Here is a 25,675-nt window from a genome sequence, read left to right on the forward strand (position 1 = left end):
GGGATGAGATTAAGGATTTAGTCACTGTTTGCATTCAACACTATCTGTATCCAAAACACAATGTAATCTGGCTTTTACCATTGCTTGGCTTTCAAAAGCCCCTAAATCTCCCTGTCAGATCCATATCGTGCCACCTCTTTACTTCTGCTTGTACCGGATTGAACTGCTAGACATCTCAGAATTCGAACACCACAAAGAGCCTTTTGTAGGGCACATTCTTGCAACTGTGCTTTTAAAAAAGGAGAGCGAAAGCACACAAACCTCCAAACCTGAAAAGCCTTTTGGGTTTATTTATATTATTCTGAAGTGCATTACGGTATGTCTTAATGTGCAGTCACATTTATAGCTGTTCAGAGAATTTTCACGTGCAAACTCCAGTAATTTCAGTAAAAATCCATGTAATCATTTTGCATAAAGGGCGAAAGATTTTTGCACGCCTAACTTCACATCGGTTTCAAGTGAATTTGCTATGTTGACCAAAAGAAAGCTGCTTGGTTTGAAAGTGACTTCTGTGTGAGCGGTGCATACATTGCTACATTATTGACAAAAGACAGTGGACCATTTTTTGCAAATTCGCTAATGTGTTCACACCTTCACAGTTCCAGATCATTATTTCCAGTCTTTATACATGTGCAAGTGGCATTATATGGATGTCTGACATTGAGTGGCTTGTTTTATTTTACAGTATAACGTAATGTGCATTGTGTGTTGCAGTGCGGAGGACTCTAAAGAGTGGGCTAAGTGTGGATGTGGTGCAGGCCCTTGGCCTCGGCAGTCCTAACGGGAAGGTCTGAAGCTGTAGGCTTTTGGCTGTGGAAAACTCTTGCAAGGCAGAAATGAGGCCATGAGGAGAGCTGTATTCATGATCGGAAGAACTGCGATAACAAAGGGATCTTCACTGAAGAGGGATCCCTGCATCTAATTCTGTCCGCCAATCTAAACAATTCAGTGGATGAATCATGTGCTTCCAGTTGAAACAAACAGCTGCGTTACTGTACAAATACCTGAAGTGTGTGCATGATATCTATTAGACATATTATGATTTGATTGGTACAAACTTTATTTGCATAGTATTAAATATCAGCCTACGTTTACTGATGAAGAATAAATGTAAAGTGCTAAATATTTTTAGCAGATGGACATATATTATTTTGTATAGAGACTTTAGCATAGATTGGAGAACAATTTATCAGTCAAAGACATGTATTTAAGGGTTTGAAAGGTTTTAAGTTAAAACTGCATTTTTAAAGACAATTTTTATACTTTCGCCATATCTGTTATGATGGCTCGGCTCAAGGTTAGGATTGTGGAAGCCAGTTACTGAGATCAGTGCAATAGGGTAACTCAAACACACTGTTTTCATGGGCCCATTAATGAAGCCGGACCCTGGATTAAACTGCACTGTTAGTAATGATTGGCCATTAAAAACTCTTTAGTCCTGGACAAGGTTTAATTTGTGTCTGGAAAGCTGACCCATGTGCACCTGGATAGTGTTCAACTGAATATCCTGACTACCAAGGAGATCTTGATTAGAGAGGACATAAACTAGGTCACATGTTTGTTTATCTTTTATTTATCACAGCGCTTTCTTGATAGGTTTGTGGATTCTACAACACAGTCGTGTATTCTGCTGTATTACATTTCTGTCCTGATATTTATTAATGTGCTCATAGTCGAGAGAAAGGCGGGAGATTATTTTTTCAACCATTCTTTCACATTTTCAGTTTTTGACGTGTTAGTTTCACCCTTTTAGTTATTCCATTGTTATGGTGTTATAAGATTTGTGCATGGACCACTCTCTCGTTAAAGAGAAATGTTGCGTTAAAAAGCAAAACATTTTATCTTGCCCTTTATTACTGTTACAAGCACATATTTTAAGGATTTTCTTGGTATTGCTGTTTTTGCACAGGGGTTTATGCTATAAGAATTTAGAGTCACTATGAGTCACTCTGTTGTTTTATGTATGACCTTATTACCTGTCTGCATGAGTGCATGTGTTCTTCACTCTGAATGTATCACTATTAGCGTGTCCCCGTCACTACTCTCGACACCTGCACAAATAAAGTTTGTTTGCAAAGAAATTGCAAGTACAGTACTTCTAATGTTAGACATTGTATTCTGATTCAGAATTGTTTTACAAAGACATGTTGGCCTCGAAACCCAAGACAGTGCTCTGTTTAAAATTAAAATAAATGTTTTATTAGACTTTTTCTGTTATTATTCTTTATTTGCTTAGTGCCACAGTCAAACCATCTAGGAGAGCTGTTTTGATCTCCTGGAGGCGCATCTGTCAATTCAATTGACGGCTTCTTTTAGTGATCTATTAATTTGAATATACTGCTTAAATAACTAAATCGACTTGTTGTTGATTCTGCCATAACTAGCTATTTATTTCTCATTTATGTCCCTTTTCATTGCATGGCACATAAAACTAGGCTGATAACGCGAGTTTTGGGTGCGCACTGTCTGTTTGATGAGGATGAGTTACGGCTCTTTAATAAGAACCTCCTCGTGCAAGAAAACGAATCACGTGTCCCTATCCTATGGTCCCTATACGCCAGCTGCACCTTCGCGAGTTACCGGCGAGTGGAGTGTGTGTTGATGTTGTAAACCGGTAACGGGGCGTCCCGTGGAGGGCTTACCATTGCAACAGGAGTGTATAAAAGAAATTGAGATGACACGCCGTTGAACACGCCGAAAAGATGCGGTGCTTGAGTTTGCTTCTGTTCATAAAGGTGGCTAGTGATGCAGCGACTGACCTTTACGTGACAGGAGCGTCGCTCGCGCCAGAGCCAGGGGTAAGCGCCGCACCTGCCGTCACATCCCCCGTCGCCTCCCGCTATACTCCAGCCCGGGAAGAGTACGGGCATCCCGGGATTGCGCTCGCCCGGTCTGCGGAGGAGCCGTCGGCGCCGAGCACGGAGGACGGAGAGTCGTCTCAGCACCACGGAGGAGGGTACAATATAGTGCAGTGGGAATGGAGCTACGTGCAGACACCTTACATTATAGCCAGCTGGCTTTTGGTGGCCAGTGTGGCAAAAATACGTAAGTTCTGTTATACAATCTTACGAGCTTTGTTTTGGATGTAATATATAGGCCTAGTAGTGTTTAAAAGAAGCTTCCGAGCTCACTCTGGCTCTTGGACTGATACACCTTAAGTGCAGGAAGTTGATTGTTGAGGACGTGAATGTGTAGTGCGTTTTATTAAAGTGGGCCTTCGGTGCTGTGAGTGTTGGTCAGATGGCTGTAAAAACGGTGCGTAAAAAGCGCGAGCCACTTGCGCTTCCCTTCCGCATCCACTGTCATTAAGTGACAGACGCTGGTGGTTGCCATGGCAATAAAGCCCATACGTTTCCTCTGGGACATTTTCATACAATAATAAAATGGGCTTTTAGCTTCACTGGAGATGAGCGAACAGCGTTAAAAAGACAGTAGTGTACATTAGGATTATCATTTTGTACCTGTAATTTTCGTAACTTTTTGCAATCCGTGCTGTAACGCCCCGCGAGTATTTCTGTCGAGTGTGAGCTCACCGTGTTCCCGCCATAGACCATGCCATAGACGGCTCCCGCCGATCCGGGAGTCTCCGCGGAGTAGCGACGAGCTCTGATTGGCTATGATGACTCATCTTTCCATCATCATTCTCACGTTTTGGCTGTGGTGGTGGGAAGTTCGATTCATGTCCGCGAATCGGTTCTTTCGAATAGTTTACTACAAATAACAGGACAGGTTCAGAAAGCTATTCGGTTATTCTTGTAGGCCTACGTCACCTGCTATCATGTGGTTTGATTAATAATACTGTTTATATAGCTACATATATATTTTCCCAATTTCAGCTTGTTGCAGGCTTTGTTTTTTATAAACCGAATCATGTCTGCGAAGTCATTTTGAGCCTAAATATAATTTGCATTTACAATGGTAAAATTAATTTATATGTATTAGCTTATATGTAAAACGTGCATTAATAAAACTCTCATAACATCATGTTGTAATAGTTTCCAGTAGGCTCCCAGACAGCAACAGTGTCGCCCAGATCTGGCCCACATCTGGTACAGTGTGGAATCCACACGTACCAGATGTGGCCCGGATCTGGGCTGACACTATGTTGCTGTCTGGACTACCGGTACTTTAAATTATTATTAACGTTTCTGTTAAGTAACTTTTCATCAAATTCATCAGTCAAATTCCCGGTTCACTCCAAATAGGCTTCTGCTACAGCATCTATTCTCTGCTCGTTACGAATTAAATGATTCTCGGTTCGTGAGTTTAAGAGTTCACTCGAGAAACGCTCGATTTGTCCTATTCGTGAACGATTTTTGACGTCTTTTGATTCACTTAAAGATCCGAATCATGAGAATGATTTCTTCATGTTGAGAGGTCTATTTTACAGTGGCCGAGAGAGCTCAATGCGCTGCAACTGAAGAAAACATGCAAATAGAAAAACACCCGCAAATTAAGAAAACATCTTCATCAGTTTCACAACACATGTGTGCTCCAAATACTCGCAACACAACCAAATACAGAAACGCTCTGCAAATAGCACAGACCACAACGGAAATGTTTCCAGGGGACCCCAATAGGTGACGAACCCGGCTGGGACATGCATGCTTATTGCTCGTGAGCATCCCTATGCCCTACTCCCTTCGAAGGGCAGACGGCAGAGCCCTTAAACTGGGGACTTTGGAGTGAGTAGGGCACTTGTGTGCCGTTTGGTGCTGCGTTCCAGTCCACTTTTAGACATGCACTTGCGAACTTCCCTAAGCACTTCCCCTCGGGGGAATCCCTGAATTCGTGAAGTGGACGATGGAAGTGTATATGGACAGACCCTCGCTCCCTCGATTTTGACCGAAGGAGCGAATCTACTTCATATGTACACTTCAGGCAGCTCCATATACCACAATGCAACACGATTGTGACGTCACCGCAGATCTCGTCTAATCACCACCACCACTCAATGATATATAAATTGTGTTTAGGTTGTTTAAAAAAAAAAAAAAAATCATATCTATATACATTTGGATGCTGCATTAAACATAATACATTTTTTTACATAATAAATCAACTCCATAGCTGATTCCAAGTGATCAAGGGCTTAGGACGTTCCAATTCAGCCCATTGCAGTTTCCGCCAGTAGTGGGCACTCGTGCAACATAAGCAATGACGTACATCCGAGTGAACGAGACGGGGGGGAAATTAGCGAGTGAAGGGCATGACAATTTTGGACTGGAACACAGCAATGGTAGCCGTTTGGAACACACTTGGGCCCTGTCCCAAATGGCGCACTTCATGCGGACTTTCGGTCTCGTGGACTTAAATTGCGCGTGCTCGCCGAGTCTATGAGTCCGTAGGCCGTCCCATTTAGCATTTTAACGCTCTGAAGTGTGCTCAACAGCGCCCCCTTTGTACCCTTGAAGCAGTCTTCCGCGAAGCCCGCATAGATGCAGGCTCCACGCACTTTAACTACCCAGGAATCCTTGCGAAAGGCCAATCAGACAACGGATGGGAGGAGATTTCGCTCACGGACAATTGTTAACATGGCTGAGAAGAGAATATTTAAGTGTAATTATCATTACGGTTTTTATGACAAGTTTATACAAACATTATGATCATCGACCAGTGGTTGATGTCTCAAACATAGGCTAATAATAGCGAGCTGAATAATACGATCGCATTATGATTCATTAAATAAATAGAACAGAATGTCAGGGCTTTACTGAGTCATATGTAAACACAACAACAATAGGCAGCATATTTCCCCGAACCTGTAGCTCCTGTCCATAACAACAATCAGACCTTCTTCCTGTTTCCGGCGTGACGATCGAGTCTGTCCCAAAAATACCTCTCAATGCGCCCTCGCGGACTCGCGCTAAGGGCCCTGTAGGTCTGCACTACATGACGTCACCGAAGTGTGGACTCTGAGGAAGTCCACAAGTCCGGAGTGTGCCATTTGGGACAGGGCCTTGGTGAAGGGAGCAACGAAAGACAACGTCATTTCCTCATTATTTTCACCTGGGATGTTCCCATGACAACGCAGCACGGTGTCCATCAGCTGAATAGCTGTTATAATACCAGAAATATCTTATTATTGCTGTTAACATAACTATTGCAATAAATATACATTTTATACATAAAAGTTTTTAAAATATGTGTTATATATCTGTGTGTGAGTGTCTCAACTTTAAAACTTGCCGTCTCATATTTGGACCCTGCATTACCTAACATTTCTTATGAAACTTATTTAAACATAACATGACACAAATTTGTACAATGTAACTGATGTATATATTAATATCTTTCCCTCGTGTTCTTTTACTCTATCTTTGATTCGGACACAGCTATTGTTAATACATTTTGTATATTGTATACAAAGTTGTACGTTATAAACATGTCATCTCTGTATGTTTTGCAAAAAAATTAAATAATAATAAAATAAAGTAGACTTTGAGCTGTAAGCACCTGGTAAGCATGTCCCAGCCGGGTTCGTCACCTATTGGGGTCCCCTGGAAACATTTCCGTTGTGGTCTGTGCTATTTGCCGCGCCTTTCTGTATTTGGTTGTGTTGTGAGTATTTGGAGCACACATGTGTTGTGAAACTGATGAACTGATGTTTTCTTAATTTGCAGGTGTTTTTCTATTTGCATGTGTTTTCTTCAGTTGCAGTGCGTTGAGCTCTCTCGGCCACCGTACTATTTTGCGCTGTAGCAAAGCAAAAGCTCACAATCGTGCTCAGAAGTTTACACCCCTTGCAGAATCTGCAAGATGTTAATTATTTTAACAAAATAATAGAGATTATACAAAATGCATGTTATGTTTTAGTTAGTACTGTCCTGAAAAAGATATTTTACATAGAATATGTTTACATAAATCCACAAGACAAAAAAATAGCTGAATTTATAAAAAATTACCCCGTTCAAAAGTTTACATACACTTGATCTTAATACTTATACTTAATACTTAAACTGTGTCGTTACCTGGATGTCTGATCCCTTTTTTTCTTTTATTTTTTTTGATGGTTCTTGAGTCCCTTGTTTGTCCTGTGCCGTTAAACTGCCCAATTTTCGAGATGGTCCTCACTGCAGAACACGAAATCCAGGGGGAGGAGTTGGATCCAGATCCAACTCCTCCCACCTTACATATACCTAAACCTACCCATCTCCGCCCCCTGATCCCTAACCCCACCCCTAATCCTACCCATCTCCGCATCAGATATTTAAAAAAATAAATAAAAATTGGACATCCTCATCCTGTTCAAAAGTTTTCACACCATGCTCTTAATGCATAATGTTTCCTTCTGGAGTATCAGTGAATGTTCAAACCTTTTTTAATAGTTGTGTTTGAGTCCCTCTTATCCTCAATGTGAAAAGATGGATCTCAAAATAACATAGTCACTGCTGGAAAACTTTTGAATAGGGTAATTTTTATAAATGCAGCTATTTTTTGTCTTGTGGACTATGTGACCCTGATTTAGATATTTCAATATTCGGCCGAGATACAACTATTTGAAAATCTGGAATCTGAGGGTGCAAAAAAAATTGAGAAAATCGCCTTTAAAGTTGTCCATTTATGTTCTCGATTGTGCTGCATTTACTCACAAAAATGTTTTATATATTTACGGCAGAGGTGGGTAGTAACGAAGTACATTTACTTCGTTACATTTACTTGAGTATTTTTTGGGAAAATTTTTACTTTTAAGAGTAGATTTAATTGTGGGTACTTTTACTTTAACTCGAGTACATTTCTAATGAAAAAACGGTACTTTTACTTCGTTACGTTGGGCGACGTTCCTCTCGTTACTTTATTTTAATGCAATATGTTGTTAAAAGCGTAGTTTATTCCAAGCGCGCGCTCTCTCTTTTTTTCTGGGCATGAGCGATGCTCAATTCACAAATGAATCACTCTTTTGAGTCGATTCTGTTCAAAGACTTCATCAAACAAGTTGGGCAGATCTGTCTAAATCGGTTCGCGAATCAGTTTGAATGATCTGTTCAGTTTCCTGCACGCACTGAATCATCTCGGAGTCGTAACAGAAAGATTACATCAACATCAAGATTACATCAAGAGCGTTGTATGAAGTGGCGGTCCACAGTCTACAGTACAGTCTAGAAAGTAAATCTGCAAATGCATCATATTTTTTGCCAGCGATGAAGATCTTTATTAGTTGAACATCTTCGTATGTTACTTCGTAAGCTGTCTGTGAATGAATTATTCCACACGACGATACATTTGATTTCATTTCATTCAGGTAATACATTTTACAACCAAACAGATTATTACGCCATATAGCACTACTACAAAGTATGACATTACCCTTTTTTTGGACATATACATTAATTTATACATAAAATAAGCCATCATCCAGTTTATGAATGTGTGTACACACACAATGTGTGTATTGCGCAGTGGCGTGCGAACTCGACTTGAAAACGAATGCCTTTGCCTGCCTTATTAGACACAGTTAACCAGTTTAAAGATGCTTTCACAAATATAGCCTACATTTAAATACATTTTGGAGAACAGACAGAAGAAGATCCGTGCATTTGATCGTTGGTTGTGTTTGGCATGACATGACTGCGGGCACATGTGCAGAGTTTTAACACTTTCTAATCTGTGTCAATGGTTCCCACCCCTTTACATGAATGCAAAACTCCATAGAGTCACTTTATTCCGACATTGTCTAATAATCCAAATGTAGTTGTATAAGTTATTATACTATTATACAAACCAAAGGACAGGCAATGGTTTTCGGGCTATAGATATAATATACAGATATACAGAAATAATGTTTGTCTCTTCTTGTTTTTGTTGCAAAGATAGCTTATCTAATTATGATAATTTTAGTCATTAAAATAAAAAAATATCTAAATAATGTCATGTTATATATATATATATATATATATATATATATATATATATATACACTCACCGGCCACTTTATTAGGTACCCCATGCTAGTAACGGGTTGGACCCCCTTTTGCCTTCAGAACTGCCTCAATTCTTCGTGGCATAGATTCAACAAGGTGCTGGAAGCATTCCTCAGGGAGTTTGGTCCATATTGACATGATGGCATCACACAGTTGCCGCAGATTTGTCGGCTGCACATCCATGATGCGAATCTCCCGTTCCACCACATCCCAAAGATGCTCTATTGGGTTGAGATCTGGTGACTGTGGAGGCCATTTTAGTACAGTGAACTCATTGTCATGTTCAAGAAACCAATTTGAAATGATTAGAGCTTTGTGACATGGTGGAAGTAGCCATCAGAGGATGGGTACATGGTGGCCATAAAGGGATGGACACATGGTCAGAAACAATGCTCAGGTAGGCCGTGGCATTTAAACGATGCCCAATTGGCACTAAGGGGCCTAAAGTGTGCCAGGAAAACATCCCCCACACCATTACACCACCACCACCAGCCTGCACAGTGGTAACAAGGCATGATGGTTCCATGTTCTCAATCTGTTTACGCCAAATTCTGACTCTAACATCTGAATGTCTCAACAGAAATCGAGACTCATCAGACCAGGCAACATTTTTCCAGTCTTCAACTGTTCAATTTTGGTGAGCTCTTGCAAATTGTAGCCTCTTTTTCCTATTTGTAGTGGAGATGAGTGGTACCCGGTGGGGTCTTCTGCTGTTGTAGCCCATCCGCCTCAAGGTTGTGCGTGTTGTGGCTTCACAAATGCTTTGCTGCATACCTCGGTTGTAACGAGTGGTTATTTCAGTCACTGTTGCCCTTCTATCAGCTCGAACCAGTCTGGCCATTCTCCTCTGACCTCTGGCATCAACAAGGCATTTCCGCCCACAGAACTGCCGCTCACTGGATGTTTTTTCTTTTTCGGACCATTCTCTGTAAACCCTAGAGATGGTTGTGCGTGAAAATCCCAGTAGATTAGCAGTTTCTGAAATACTCAGACCAGCCCTTCTGGCACCAACAATCATGCCACGTTCAAAGTCACTCAAATCACCTTTCTTCCCCATACTGATGCTCGGTTTTAACTGCAGGAGATTGTCTTGACCATGTCTACATGCCTAAATGCACTGAGTTGCCGCCATGTGATTGGCTGCTTAGAAATTAAGTGTTAACGAGCAGTTGGACAGGTGTACCTAATAAAGTGGCCGGTGAGTGTATATATATATATATATATATATATATAGGCCTATGTGATCCAAAGTAACTAGTAACTAACTACTTGAGTAGTTTTTTCATTGGATACTTTTTTACTCTTACTCAAGTAACTGTTAAGATTATTACTTTTACTTTTACTTTGAGTAAATATTTCTATAAGTACTTGTACTTTTACTTGAGTACAGTTTTTGGATACTCTACCCACCTCTGATTTACGGTAGGAAATTTACAAAATATCTTCATGGAACATGATCTTTACTTAATATCCTAAAAATTTTTGGCATAAAAGAAAAATCAATAATTTTGACCCATAAAATGTATTGTTGGCTATTGCCACAAATATCCTGTGCATCTTGTGACTGGTTTTGAGATCACATATGTAAAAAAAAGAAAAAAAAAAGTAAAATATCTTATTCAGGACAGTACGACACAAGTGCATTATCAGTTGGGAATGAAAAACATGACATGATGTTGTGCAATAATCAACTCAGATTGATTATTGAAGAATTAGGATTTGAGAGCAAAATGTTTAACAGAGAAACTGGTTGTATGTTTTGTGGTGTAGTTCACGAAAATACATATATAATACAGTACAAACACAAAATGCCTATATTTGCATGTGTGGGTGTCTCTCAGGCGTCCCTCCAGCTTGTATTTTTGGCCAAGACATGTAGTTACATCAGCTCATTTAGCTCAATCATCTGTTTCTCTATGATTCAATTGCCACGGTAACGCCATAAAAATTCATTTTGAATATATGTCTTGCATCCGGAGAAAGTAGCATTATCTGAAGCACCTGCGCACGGTTTTCAGCTGACTTGAAGTGCTGAGTACACACAGCCTGAATAGGTGAAGGCAATACAACATTTCGTTGTGTTACAGGTAAAGTGTTTTAATATTATCCTTAACCTATAGCATCATAGTACTGCCATAACATTGCATCCGTACGATAGATAGATAGATAGATAGATAGATAGATAGATAGATAGATAGATAGATAGATAGATAGATAGATAGATCATTGAATTCAGGTGTTCAAATCACTTCCATGGACACAGTTGTATGAAATCAAGCACCTAGGCATGCGGACTGCTTCTACAAACATTTGTGAAAGAATGGGTCGCTCTCAGGAGCTCAGTGAATTCAAGCGTAGTACCGGGATAGGTTGCCACCTGTGCAATAAGTCCATTCGTGAAATTTCCTCACTACTAAATATTCCACGGTCAACTGTTAGTGGTATTATAGCAAAGTGGAAGCAATTGAGAACAACAGCAACTCAGCCACGAAGTGGTAGACCATGTAAAATCACTGAGCGGGGTCAGAGTATGCTGAGGCGCACAGTGCGCAAAAGTCGCCAACTTTCTGAAGATTCAATTGCTACAGACCTCCAAACTAGCCTTCAGATTAGCTCAAGAACAGTGCGTAGAGAGCTTCATGGAATGGGTTTCCATGGCCGAGCAGCTGCATCCAAGCCTTACATCACCAAGGGCAATGCAAAGCGTTGGATGCAGTGGTGTAAAGCACGCCGACACTGGACTCTAGAGCAGTGGAGACGTGTTCTCTGGAGTGACGAATCACGCTTCTCTGTCTGGCAATCCGATGATAGAGTCTGGGTTTGGCGGTTGCCAGGAGAACGGTACTTGCCTGACTGCATTGTGCCAAGTGTAAAGTTTGGTGGAGGGGGGATTGTGGTGTGGGGTTGTTTTTCCAGGGGTTGAGCTTGGCCCCTTAGATCCAGTGAAAGGAACTCTTGATGCTTCAGCATACCAAGACATTTTGGACAATTTCATGCTCCCAACTTTGTGGGAACAGTTTGGGGATGGCCCCTTCCGATTCCAACATGACTGCGCACCAGCGCACAAAGCAAGGTCCATAAAGATATGAATGAGTGAGTTTGGTGTGGAGGAACTTGACTGGCCTGCACAGAGTCTTGACCTCAATCCGATAGAACACCTTTGGGATGAATTAGAGCGGAGACTGCGAGCCAGGCCTTCTCATCCAACATCAGTGCCTGACCTCACAAATACGCTTCTAGAAGAATGGTCAAAAATTCCCATAAACACACTCCTAAACCTTGTGGAAAGCCTTCCCAGAAGAATTGAAGCCTAAACCCTACGGATCAGGAATGGGATGTCATTAAACTTTATGTGCATGTAAAGGCAGACGTCCCAAAACTTTTGGCAATATAGTGTAGATAGATATAAGAGTACTAACTGACAGTTGTGTTAATATGAAGAAAAAAAATGACACTGCCCAATCCCCATTAGTAGAGATGATTATGACCTGCCCTGTCACTTTAACACTCTCATTTACCAGATGGTTGCATTCAGAATACACTCTTCTCAAACATCTAAACTCGCTGAGTTTGAGTCATGGGAGTGATACAAGGCAACATCCCATTCTATACTGCACACACTTTAACTAAATGATCAACCTGTTTTAATAAATATAAACATAATGGGATGGCAATCCACTCTATGTTCATAATTAACTGTCCCAAGTTCTGTCTCTGTCTGTCCCTGAAAATGAAGGGTGTTGGATTAATTGGATTTAATAATCTTTCATTATGGCTGTAATTATATGTGGACTGTTGTTGAAAAGCTTAGGGCAAGTCATTTAAAAGCAGGAGATCTTGTGATAAAAACGATTCACACATAAGGTCTTCTCTATTGTGAGGTTGGAGTGGCACACAGGTATCAGTATGCATAAATGAATGGAATTAATCTCTAGCACTCATTAAAACATATTTGTCTGTGTGTATTTTTATGTGTATGTAGGCATATGCATCCGAATATTTTTTCTTTTTTGTTATTTAGTGTTTGTGTGTGTGTACACATGCATGTGTTTGTGCAGATGTCTAGTATGCTTTTTTGGGTGTATGTCAGTGTTTTTCTGTCCTTGTGTGAATGACTCATGGTGAGCGGTGATTGTTATGCTTCTTGATTTTCCTTCCTCCACAAAATTACTCTGATCATGGAAACTAGATCATGCCATTAGAATCTCTCATTATGCCATAATGTGTTGTGATTTTACACATTTCATTAGGAATTATTTTATAAATGGAGGCCAGTCTGTGCCTTGATTAGCTTTTTTAATTAGCCTTATTAATCAACATCATTTTCACTAATATATCCCCATTGAAACATCTTATGATCTATCAAATCCCCCCCCCCTTTTCCCATATAAACACTACTTTAATGTGGTTTCTGCACCTCATGCTTCAGTGTCCTGATCCAGTGCAGGAACCTGAGCATTGGGTTATTGCGGTGGGATTGTTCCTCGTCTTATAATGCTTTGTACAGTAATGTGATATGTCTGACTTGTGAATAGACACGGGTCATACTGCATTTCCCAGTGGAAATATTGTGATGAATTCTAGCAGATGCTCCATTAAACCACAGTAAAGTCCTGGATTGTATTGGTGAATTTAGTATGCAGTCACCTTGTTCAGTCATCGGCAATTTGTGCATTTGTGTATTTAATACTCCTTTCTTAAAGCTGCAGTATGAGATGATGTTTTACTGTGACTCAGTATTTGTCACTGGGAGTCATTGTACGTTAGATTGGTGTTGTGCAACATTTCATCTGAAACCATGGTATGGAATTACAGCACCTGTAACTGATAAACTACTCTTTAAATGAGGTTGGTTGGCTGCCGTGGGCCATGAAGATACGTATGCTCCCTATATGCATTGTTTAGTTTGTTTTATTCTATGCATTTGGTTGTCTCTGGCATGTGCATCTTACTGCAATTAACTCAATAAAGAGGTTCAAGTTAAATTTCATAAAGCTATAGTGAAATTACAATGAAGAACATTTACTATGTTTGCATTCACACTTTTTTATGATAGTGCATGGCAAGATAATATCTCTCATCTCATGCTCAATCCATGTTAACCTTTTTTTTTCTCTGTTGTCTCTTTTCTCTCCTCTGCAATCTTCAGTATTCCACTTCTCTCAGCGTTTTACCACAGCGGTCCCAGAGAGCTGTATGCTGATTCTGCTGGGTCTGGTTCTGGGTGGAGTGGTTCTTATCGCCAGCAAAAAGCAGCCGTACCAACTGGACCCAGGGCTATTTTTCCTCTTTCTTCTGCCAACTATAGTGGGGGATGCTGGGTATTTCATGCCAGCACGGCTCTTCTTCGACAACCTGGGTGCCATTTTGATGTACGCTGTAGTAGGCACATTGTGGAATGCCTTCTGCACTGGATTCTGTCTATACGGAGTCAAGATGGCAGGGGCCATAGGTGAGTTATTATGATGGGGTGTCAGATCGAACAAATTAAACCAAAAATGAATTCTTAAATTATCATAGATCATACAGTGCTTCTTCAGTCATGTAGGTGGAATATTTCCTCTGGTACTTCTGATGTACTGATGACAAAGCTGCTTGTTTTCAAACTTTTTATTAACATAAATTAGGAGTGTGTCAGTCTATTAAAACAATAAACCTTGATAATCCTTCAATAAAACAAGCTCTGTTGAGTTGAGGAGACAAATTAAAATATGAAATATTATGTGAGTTTATGCATTTTTAAAATGCTTCCTTGGAAGTTCACTGATACCCCCTAGTGGGTCCTGATCCCTGGTTGAGAGCCACTGCCTTTAGTAAAGCAATAAGCAATTTGAGGCCTTGTGTTACTGTGATTTTCATTTTCATTCCTTAATGCTTTCATATAATATATTGACAACTGCGATATTATAAAAGACAGAAATATTCAATATACAATTACATGCATTTTTATCACTAAAAACTTTTTTGCCAAGTTATTTAGTTAATAAACTAAATACTGGTTATGCTGTATTAATATTGCATTGACTCATGAATTATTAATGTGTATATTGTTTATGCATAGTGTTTATATATAATTTATATATATTTATATCTATTATCATGTATGTGTATATAATTAATTGCATCTAACATACAAGTTTTTGTTTATATGATATATTTGTATACGTAAATACCCACATTTTATAGATGCGATTAATCGATTTGACAGCACTTATAAATAAAATCAGCTTTTTTTTGCTACTAACATGACTTGTCTAATCACATTCAATATTCTTAACTATTTATTTTATGAAAATTTTTATTTTGGGGAGTCATCGCTGCCTAAAAATTGTTAGTATTGCATAGGACTTAGATGTGGTGTAAAGTTTGTTTTAGACCCAAGAAAGGGTAGGGCACTTTCATCCAAGGCAACATGGAGTAAACTTATCACAGGGAAAATCCCACTGGAGCATCCTGGGTTAAAGAGCCTGGCTCAAGTGCACAAGGCAGTTTATGAATCGACCATTGCAAGATTTGAATTACCTTTCCAGATCTTTAACCACTGTCTGTACCACACCACTAGGCTGCATGTGATATGATCAATTTGGTTGTAATTATTGACTGCAGCTTGTTTGCGTGTCTGTGTGCAGATGAAAAAGTAGATGCAGGTTTGATGGAGTTCTTGTTGTTTGGAGCTCTGATCTCGGCTGTGGATCCGGTAGCAGTGATCGCTGTTTTTGAAGAAGTCCATGTGAATGAGACACTCTTCATCATTGTCTTTGGCGAGTCACTGCTCAATGATGCTGTCACTGTGGTGAGTCCGGACTTTGTTAATCATCAAAATGAATTGTTTTTACTATTTAAAGGGTTAGTTCACCCAAAAATGAAAATTCTGTCAGTAATTACTCACCCTCATGTTGTTCGAACCCCGTAAGACCTTCGTTCATCTTCTGAACCAAAGTTAAGATATTTTTGATGAAATATGAGAGCTGTCTCACTCCTTCATAGGCTGCTAGGTAATTTCATCTGCCGGCCCAGAAAAGTTAGTAAAGACATCGTTAAAATAGTCCAAGTGACTACAGTGGCTCAACTTTAAAGCTGCCGTCGGCAACATTTTTTTTATCATATTCAGTGAAATCGACACTATAATCTGACAGAACAACATAAATAAAGTGGTTTTAGAAAAAAACCTGAGCTTCTAACTCCACCTGGAGCGTGTTATTTGTTTTGCAAAAATCCACAGCTCCCGGTTCATCATGTCCAATCAGCGTAGGGGGGTGTGAGATCTGACTGTCAATCACAGATCGGGCACACGACACGCCACCCCTCGCGCACGTTACAATCACATGCACACGCCTGAAGTTCGCGGAAGTTCGCGCAGTATCGAAGAGTGATGGCGGAAAATCAAGTAAGCTCATTTAGAGTATAAATGACGTTAGCAATTGTAATCTATTGGTAGATTAGCCAGGACAGCATACCTCCAAATACTCCATGGCGTTGATGGATGCTGATGAGACGGGCGCGTTCACTGAAAATCTGGTGCACACGCACTGACGAGCATGAACTCGGTCACGGTGGGAGGGTATCCGTTGATAGTGGGGGAGGGGCATGAGAGTTGTAAACATTCAAAATTTTCCTAAATCCACTCAATCTGCCAGACTTGCCGACTGGAGCTTTAAGTTTGTCAAGAGACGAGAATACTTTTTGTGCGCAAAGAAAACCCAAAATAACAACTTTATTCAACTATTAATTGTCTTCCGTGTGGGCCTATGAAGGAGTGATCCAGCTCTCAGATTTCATCAAAAATATCTTCATTTGTGTTCCGAAGATGAACGAAAGTCTTAAGGGGTTGGAACAACATGAGGGTGAGTAATTACTGACAGAATTTTAATTTTTGGGTGAACTAACCCTTTAAGCATGTCTGCATGGCTAACACGCTACTAGCAGAGTGTAAAGGTCAGTGCTGTGAGTGAGGAAATGCACTACTCTTCAAAAGTTTCAGGTCGGTAAGTAAAAAAAAAAAAAAAAGGGTTTTAGAAAGAAGTCTCTTATGCTCACACAGGCTGCATTTATTTTAATTAAAAACACAGTAAAAATAGTCATTTTGTGAAATATTATTACAATTTAAATCAATACAATGTTTTCTGTTGTAATATTTTTAATATGAAATATGATCCTTCTGAAATCAGTCTAATTTGCTGATTTACTGCTCAAGGAACATTTATTATTATTAGACATGTTGAAAGCCGTTGTGCTGTTTAATGTGTTTGTGGAAACCATGATACATTTACATTAATAGAAATTTCAAAAGAAATATGAATGAATAATCTTAAAATACTAATCTTTTGTAAAAATGCAAAAGCCTTTACTGTAATTTTTACCACTTTAATGCTTGAGGAATAAAAGTATTAGTTTCTTTAAAAAAAAACATTTAGAACAGTAGTCAATTAAAAAAATCAATACTTAAAACTTTATTTATTTATTTATTTAATTAATTAATTAATTGTTTGTTTATTGAGAGTTGGGGTTAGCTTGGGGGGTTTAAAGGCTCAAGGAAAGCTCTGTTCAATCGCATATCTGTTGTTATGGTAACCTTACACCAGAAGACTCTGTAGTGCTGACATGATTATGTTATAAGACATACCCAAAAGTCATTTACCTGCTCTGGAGAAGCAAATCGATAGTAAATGACTTAGGCTTAGACATTGCCACTGAATTATCCAAACCATTTCCCTTTTTCCCCTCGTATTTTTTATATAACTATACTCTAGGGTCAAACAGTAGCTTCTGGCTAGAGATAGGCTGATTTAGTGTTAATGGTTTATACTACATAATGTTGTTGGGATTAGATCTAATCCTCAGAAATATCAATTTCGTGCTTGAGCAAAGTTTGGTTTGTGTTGACTTGCCTGTATGTTCACTGGTATAGCAGGTCAGTCCGATTCATTTGTAGATGTGTCACTTGTTGACCCATGTGTAGAAGATTATGCCCAATGACCAACCATCACTAACACATTCCCCACATACTTCTACACATTCTCCCACCCTACAACATTTCAACATTACCAACATTATTCAACATACATCTGTGAAAGCATGGACATAGCCATCTATGCCATAATGTCATTCATCAGATTATTCCTCAGGTTTACGCTCAAATTCACTTTTGATTTTGAGACTTTAGCGGTGCCAATGTAGGAATAGTCATTTTTTTAAAGGGATAGGCCACTCTCTTCTGAGGGACAGTGTTTTGTTCACTGGAAGTCATTGGTAACCAAAACTGTTTGGTTAAGAATCACTCTTCAATATGTCTTCTTTTGTGTCTCACAGAGGAAAGAAAGTCATATAGGGTTGGAACGACATGAGGCTAAGGAAATTATGTCCGTATTTTCATTTTTGGGTGAACTGTACAGTGGTTCTCAACCTTTTTGACTCTAAGCCCCCATTTGTCCAAAACAATATTCAAAGATCCTCCTATCTAAGCTGATTTGTGTGTATATCTGTTGTAATATAAATAAACAAACATTACAAAAATTACATTTTTGCTTTTTAATTACGATTGTTAATGTACCTACTAATTTTTTTTTTGACATATTGGTGCCCCCTGGAAGTTTGCTGAGGCTCCCTAGTGGGCCCCGTCCCCTGGTCTAAAAAGTATGTTTACATTCTGCATGTGTACATTTTATTTTTAATTCGATTTGCCCTAGGCATGTTTCAATAAATAACTTTTTATTAAGCTCAATCATTGTCTTTTGTTCTCTTTATGTTACAAGCTTTTTGAGCCAGGTTATTACAAGATTTTTTTTTTTTGCTTAAATCTCCTTTTTATGCATCAGATTAGGTGTAAAGTTACCACAGTCACATTCTAGGGATTCTGAACCACCAGGTTCCCACCAGGCTTCAGTGTAGAAGTGGCTGCAGATTATAGAGTGATTGTGTGTGTGTGTGTGTGTGTGTGTGTGTGTTTACTGGAAGGTCAGCACTTGAGGTCGGGTTAGTCAGAGTAAGACTGTGATCACTCTCTGAATATATACCGATAAATGTGGTCATGACACTGATCGAGTTGAGAGCCACTATCTCAATCTGTCTAAAATGCAGTGGAAACCACTCAAACCAGCATGCACTTAACGTCTAGAGCTTGTTACTGAAGATCCTGCTTTGACTAATCTATTGTTAATTAAAAGCTTGTTGTTATTGATAGGCACTGAATAGCAGACTGAACAAAAGTCTTATCAACAAAATAAGTAGAATTGCTCATGGTGAACAGGGGGAAGCCTCTTCTTTTTGCATTTATTATCAAAGCTACTGGATACCATCATTCATTTAGTTATGTTCATAGAGGAGTGAAATGTAAGGCTCAGTCTCTTGTGTTACTTGTCTAATGGCCATATTGTAAGACAGGTTTATTATTCAAACCAATCATGAGAGCCTTCAGATGGACAATGCTCTTCACAAAATTGCACATCTTCAGTTTTGCTGCTGAGCTGCATATTAATTCATCTGATGTACACAATAGGAAATCTACTATTGTGGGGAACAATTGGAGATGCACTTTCAGTCTGTCCAAGCTCTTTCGCCATAGCTTTAAATGTACTTTTAACTCACTTTGAATACATTAATACTTTTTAGGGTGCATTAAATTGATCAAAAGTACTTTGAACTTTCTATTCATCAAAGAATCCTGAAGAAAAATGTATCACAGTTTCCACAAAATTATTAAGCAGCACAACTGTTTTCATCAGTGATAATAATAAGAAATAAGAAATGTTTTTTGAGCACCAAATCAGATCATGTGACACTGAAGATTGGAGAAATGGCTGCTAAAAATTCAGCTTTGCCATCACAGGAATGAATTGAATTTTAAAATCTATTTAAATACAAAACAGTTATTTTTAATTGCAATATTTCACAATGCTACCGTGTTTACTGAATTTTGATCTAATAAATGCAGCCGTGGTGATCATTTTTGAAAAAACAGACTTCTTTCAAAAACATTTTTTAAAATCTTGCCGACCCCAAAATTTTGAACAGTCGTGTACTATTCAAAAGTATAGTGTTTTTTATGTTTTAATGTTTATTGTATTTTTATCTTTCAGATTTTTAGTATTGGAGAGATGAATTTATAATTGTCTCAACAGGTCTTATATAAAGTGTATATATCCTTTGTGGAAGTGGGACCAGGGAATGTTTACACCGCAGACTATTTTAAAGGAATTGGTAAGTACAAAATGTGTCAGTTGTTTCTTTCACACCATATTGTTGAGTATAATATTTAAATGAGTTAATATTTACATGAAACATCTACTTTTTTTCATTCTCCTGCAATCATTCCAGTCTCCTTCCTCATTGTCAGCATTGGAGGGACTTTGGTTGGTCTCATCTTTGCTGTTATTCTGGCCTTTGTCACTCGTTTCACAAAGAAGGTGCGCATCATAGAGCCGCTGTTCATCTTCCTGTTGGTTTACCTGGCCTACCTGACGGCAGAACTCTTCTCTCTGTCTGCCATACTTTCGTGAGTTTTGCCACTGCCAGTATACTCATCTTAATAATTTGAACATATTTGAAAGTGAGTCTGCATATTTGTACACAAACTTGAAATGAATTCAAAAGACAAATAATAAACCAAATTAAGTATGAGTGAAATTGTGAAATGCAGAAAGATTTGTGTGAGTATAAGGAATAGAAATATCATTACCGTAGTATATAAAATCAGAAATCAATGGAATGTCCTCATCATGATAGAAACAGAATTGTGTGTCTATGCAGCTTTGTGACAAACACTGTGGTGGCTGACATTTAAAACGATGAGAAGTTAAATGACAGGATTAATGCTGAGAGGGAAATGATTCATGCCTTTAGAGTACTACAGTGAAAAATAGAGAGAAACATATGAGCATAATAGAGAAAGAAGAGTGCACACATCAGGGTCAGGGATAAATATTACATTGAATGAGAACTGTTGAGTGTGTTTGTTTGTGTGAGCTGTGTATCTGTGCACATGACGCTGAAAACATGTAGTTTATGAATATTTCCATGGCCAATTTGAAGAATTTTTCAGATCGTTTTCAAACCATGTGTGCAGAGCCGTAAATCTCAGTAGTTTTTGTGGCGGTCATAAATCACATAATGAGATTATGAGCAGAGGAATTAGATTATTAACCCATTTTAGTATTGCTTAGCACAGCAATAGAACAGATTTCAAGATGCAGAGTCATGCTTGGATACAAAAGATGAATTAAGGACAGGAATCAGTACTACTAGATATACTCACATTTGAATTAAAGTAAAAAAAGCCTGTTTGTCGGCTGATTTTGTAAGTATATACTAATGCAGTACTTGGAGCGCCCCCTCATGGCTCTTCATCACACTTTCTGCACAAGGTGGTATGGAGTTAGAAATGAAATAAGCCACAATAGGATTTAAAGAGAAGGAGAAAAGGTCACTAGAGACTGGATTATATGAATAGAATACAATATCATCAATATAATTCTGCTCTTTTCCTTTTTTCTGGTCTGTTCAATGAGTACTGCAGAGTGACTCATATATAACACAATGAGCAAAGCGCAATTCCTGTCTAAAGCTAACTTATGTATATGGAATGTAAATATAGGGATATCTCTGTCTAAATATAGACATCAATCCAAAGGTACAAAGGTCAGAAACAATTCATAAGGACAATAACAACCTATCTATTAAACTCTAAACTATTATATTTATGATTTTGACATTTTTATGTATAAAATACATCCATTGCATTCTATTATTCTATCATCATTCTTTATGTTATTGTTGATTCATGACAGGATGACTTTCTGTGGCATTGGCTGCAACAAGTATGTGGAAGCCAATATATCCCAGAAGTCCCGGACCACCGTGAAGTACACCATGAAAACCCTGGCCAGCATTGCAGAGACAATCATCTTCATCTTTTTGGGTATCTCAGCTGTGGACAAATCCAAATGGGCCTGGGACACTGGCCTTGTTGTCAGCACACTCATATTTATCTTAGTCTTCAGGGCCATAGGTAAGATAGAGTTCTGTTCTATTCTATTCTTTTCTATTCAGAAAACATGGTAGTCACATTGTATTTTTTGGTACTTTTTGGTTACCGAAGTTAAAAACGAAAAGAGAACTCTCACTAAAATTTCTTCACTCACAGCTTCACAATTAACTTTGACTTTGGCTACATACATAAAATAGTGTCCGAAACCGTGTGAGCTGAAAATGTACCATGTATTTTCATCTGATATTCATTTGATTACTTTTGTCATTTATAATGGGTTGAGATGCCAAATTAGTCTTGCACTATACATTTACAATGTTTAATAGCCTCGGCTCTAACACTTAGCATATGTATTTGCTCAAAATGTTATTTGCAGGTGTAGTAGGACAGACTTGGTTCCTGAACTGGTTTAGACTGGTTCCGCTTGACAAGATTGATCAAGTGGTGATGTCATATGGCGGTCTCAGAGGAGCTGTGGCCTTTGCTCTGGTGGTTCTTTTAGACAAAAAACATGTGAAGGCTAAAGACTACTTTGTGGCAACAACCATAGTTGTGGTTTTCTTCACAGTCATGTTTCAGGTAAATCTTTTAGAAATTTCTGTATTCCTTCCTATTTGCGTTTTCCCTCCCCTTCACGTTTACAGAATAATTTTGTGGTGATAGAAGTGTTCTTTCTTTTCTTTCTGTTTCATCTTTCCTCAGGCTGTGATTATTATCATTACTTGTATGTGTGTGGGTAGCATACAGGTAATAGCCTTGCAGGGATGACATTTCCCCTCGGCTGTGTTAAATTGCTGTTATTTCCAAAGCTATTCTGAAACAGAGATGCTAATTATGACGAATGGAGTGATTTTGATTTTGGTACTGCCTATGTGTAAGTGTCTGTGTGTGGCGCCCATCTGGCCAGTGCCAGCCTTTTTACCCTATTCCAATTTCATCTATTATTCATGGCTGCACAATTTCTATAGAGTGTCTATGCGTGTGTTGTCAACGTCATATTAGTGTATTCAACATGTCACAGAATATCTGACTGCTGAAATCATCAGTATATACTGCCAAGCTTTGGTTAGGAACTTATCTTTCCACAGATCCTACAAATATGCACGCTTGTTAGACAAGTATGCATTGTTATTTTTTCTGTAACAGGTAGTTGTGGATAAACTGTATTGAGTTTTTTTTTTAAATTGAGTATAGCTTTTAAAACATTAAATACATATAAAAATATATATACAAATAATATACTTTTTTACACTGTCAGTCTGTGTCAGTGGTGGGGATTTTTCAGAGAATCTTTCTACAGCTTACATCGATACGCCAGTAGGTGGCAACAAGTGACTGTCTTTACGAGTGAGTCACTGAATCATTAATCTAGCTGATTCGTTTAAAAACACTGATTCATTAAGGAACAAAAGAAGCGACTGCCTGAATTCTGAATTGCATATTAGCTACTCATACTATTTCTACCATACACATTTATGCGATTCAGAATTTAGCCACTGTCTTTATGAGTGAGTCATTTGAATCATTCCCTCAACCGATTTGTTTGAAAACAGTTGCTGAATTTGGAACCACATACAACTATTACTTTTTTTTTTTTTTTTTTCATAGAACAATATGGTAAAAAAAGGTAAGTACAATTAAATGTTGATGCTTTTTTTACTTTCACTAGTATTTATTTATTTATTGTTTAAGCTAGGGTACTTAAGATTTTTAATTGAGTACATTTTTTGATATATTTTTTGTATTTTACCTTAGTACAGTACGTTTCTCAGTATGTTTCACACGCTTGTTATTTATACTAAACTTGAATGAGTGAGTCTTTGAATCATTCACTAAAATGATTTGTTCAAAAACAGTGATTTATTCAGGTATGAACAGTGTTGGGGTAGTTACTCAAAAAAGGTAATTAGTTACTAGTTACTAGTTACTTCTGTAAATTGTAATGAGATTACTTTACTAGTTACTGCGTTTGAAAAGTAACTTCACTACTTATTACTTTACTTTCCTGTTTCTTAATTTATGGACAAATATCATAGCCCTATCATCACTTAGCCTGTCTACATAGTGTTTATTGTATAAATATATACAAAATAGCATGTAAAACCATATGAAAGAACAATATCCCTGTCTGCACAAGGAAATATATCTCACTGTAAAATCCACAAACAACAGGATAAAGGAGGCTATGGTGCGGCCATTTTAAAATGGGGTCAACACACAAGTTTTAAAACACAGGCTTTGGGAAACATGAGAATAAACTCTTCTCCTGAGAACAAAACAAGCTTTTTATTCGACTCATGGCAATAAAAAAAAAAAATGAAGTGGTCAATGAAAAATAATAAAATAAAGGTCACTTTTACATTTTTAATCTTAATTTAAAATGCATTTTTCTTGGCGATTCAATAGTCGGCAGGGGAAGCATTCCTCTACAATGAACCCTGCAACAAGCCTGTTCATTTTGTTTTGTGTTACCTGCTGTGCTCCAAGACTTGAGAAGAGTTTTTGTAACAGCGTGCGCGGCGCCGAATCCGAGGATGAACGACTTCAAGAATTAAGCCGAATCTGCCCAAGCATGTAGCCTACGTCTCACCGTGACCGCACCGGCACACAGTTTGCGTGTCTAAATCAGTTGCTTATGTTTACAAAATGAGCCTACAATAGCATAATAAGCATTTTTAATAGAAAGATCCATGTTTTATAAAATGTCCACGAAACTTAATGAAATGTTTAGTGAAATTAGAAACTATTTAAGAGATCGTTGATTTAGTTCTATAGTCTACATACATGTTTTTATATCCACATTTTGTTCTAATGTCACAAGTAATAATCTCAGGGTTTACTGGATTTTACGTACACGATTCTTTTTGTAGTGTTATTGGTGGTGATGTAGCCTACTAAAATAAACACCATCACGTGTGGACCTTTCTTCTTCTCACCGTTGATTCCTGATGGTTAAGAGGACAATTACTCGAGTCGCCCCGTCGTTTCACAGAATAGTACAATGGCGAGCGCGTCGAGTATAAACGCCTCGTCCGTTTGGGGAGGTGCGCGTGCAGTCAGCGGAGACTCGCGCTGCAGAGACCCCCTGTCTCCGTCTCCGTCTCCATTTCCCTCTCTCCTTCGCACCGGCAGCTATGTCACTCAAATCGATCTCTATGGCAACGGTGCGCACGCACCACTAGACAGAACTTTACACACAAGCAAACACGGCTTGGGTAACGCAGGAAAGCGCGTTCCTATAGTATAGTAAAGTAGTGTAGTTACCGATATTTTTAGTGTAATGCGTTACTTTACTTCGTTACCCAAAAAAGTAATATCGTTACTGTAATCCGTTACTTTGTAACTCGTTACCCCCAACACTGGGTATGAAACACCCCTATTGTGTCGCTCAGATGCGTAACAATTTGATTTTGCTTGTGCTTCATTTAAAACTTCTTTCACTGGTGGAGCAAAAATACACAAACTATCTGGCAATATTGTGTCTTAAATGTAAGTTTCTCAGGTTTAACTTCTTGTTTAGTGAACAGGTTTAGTGAACAAGCTTGTTTTGTTGCAAATATCACACTCAATACTCAATATCACAAATGTACAATATTAATTCTCAGTAATCACGCTGTTGGTCTAAATGCTGGTGTAAACAATTACAGCTGAGCTGATATTTGTAAAACAGCATTTTTTTTTCTAGTGTGATATTGCTTAATTAGGTAAAAGTTTATTTAAAAGACCAATTTTATTGCTTCTACCAGAAAAGTGAGCTGTGATATTTAGTTAA

General features: G+C 38.4%; 2 protein-coding genes across 2 annotated transcripts in view; both read left to right on the forward strand.

Moving 5' to 3' along the window:
• Window positions 1–2,201, forward strand: part of fhod1 (formin homology 2 domain containing 1) — a 50,412-nt gene extending 48,211 nt beyond the window's left edge. The window contains exon 29 of the mRNA XM_056265333.1: window positions 715–2,201. Coding sequence (XP_056121308.1) covers window positions 715–794 — 80 coding nt within the window. The 3' untranslated portion in view covers window positions 795–2,201. The remainder of the gene's footprint in view (window positions 1–714) is intronic.
• A 355-nt stretch (window positions 2,202–2,556) lies between these two features.
• slc9a5 (solute carrier family 9 member A5) overlaps window positions 2,557–25,675 on the forward strand; it is a 30,495-nt gene continuing 7,376 nt past the window's right edge. The window contains exons 1-7 of the mRNA XM_056265378.1: window positions 2,557–3,045; window positions 14,071–14,373; window positions 15,551–15,714; window positions 20,039–20,117; window positions 20,235–20,412; window positions 21,704–21,924; window positions 22,280–22,482. Of these exons, the coding sequence (XP_056121353.1) occupies window positions 2,703–3,045; window positions 14,071–14,373; window positions 15,551–15,714; window positions 20,039–20,117; window positions 20,235–20,412; window positions 21,704–21,924; window positions 22,280–22,482 (1,491 nt within the window). The 5' untranslated portion in view covers window positions 2,557–2,702. The remainder of the gene's footprint in view (window positions 3,046–14,070; window positions 14,374–15,550; window positions 15,715–20,038; window positions 20,118–20,234; window positions 20,413–21,703; window positions 21,925–22,279; window positions 22,483–25,675) is intronic.

The sequence above is a fragment of the Rhinichthys klamathensis genome, unplaced genomic scaffold (genome assembly GCF_029890125.1).
Source record: "Rhinichthys klamathensis goyatoka isolate OS25496 unplaced genomic scaffold, OSU_Roscu_1.1 h1tg000232l_1, whole genome shotgun sequence".
NCBI lineage: Eukaryota > Metazoa > Chordata > Actinopteri > Cypriniformes > Leuciscidae > Rhinichthys > Rhinichthys klamathensis.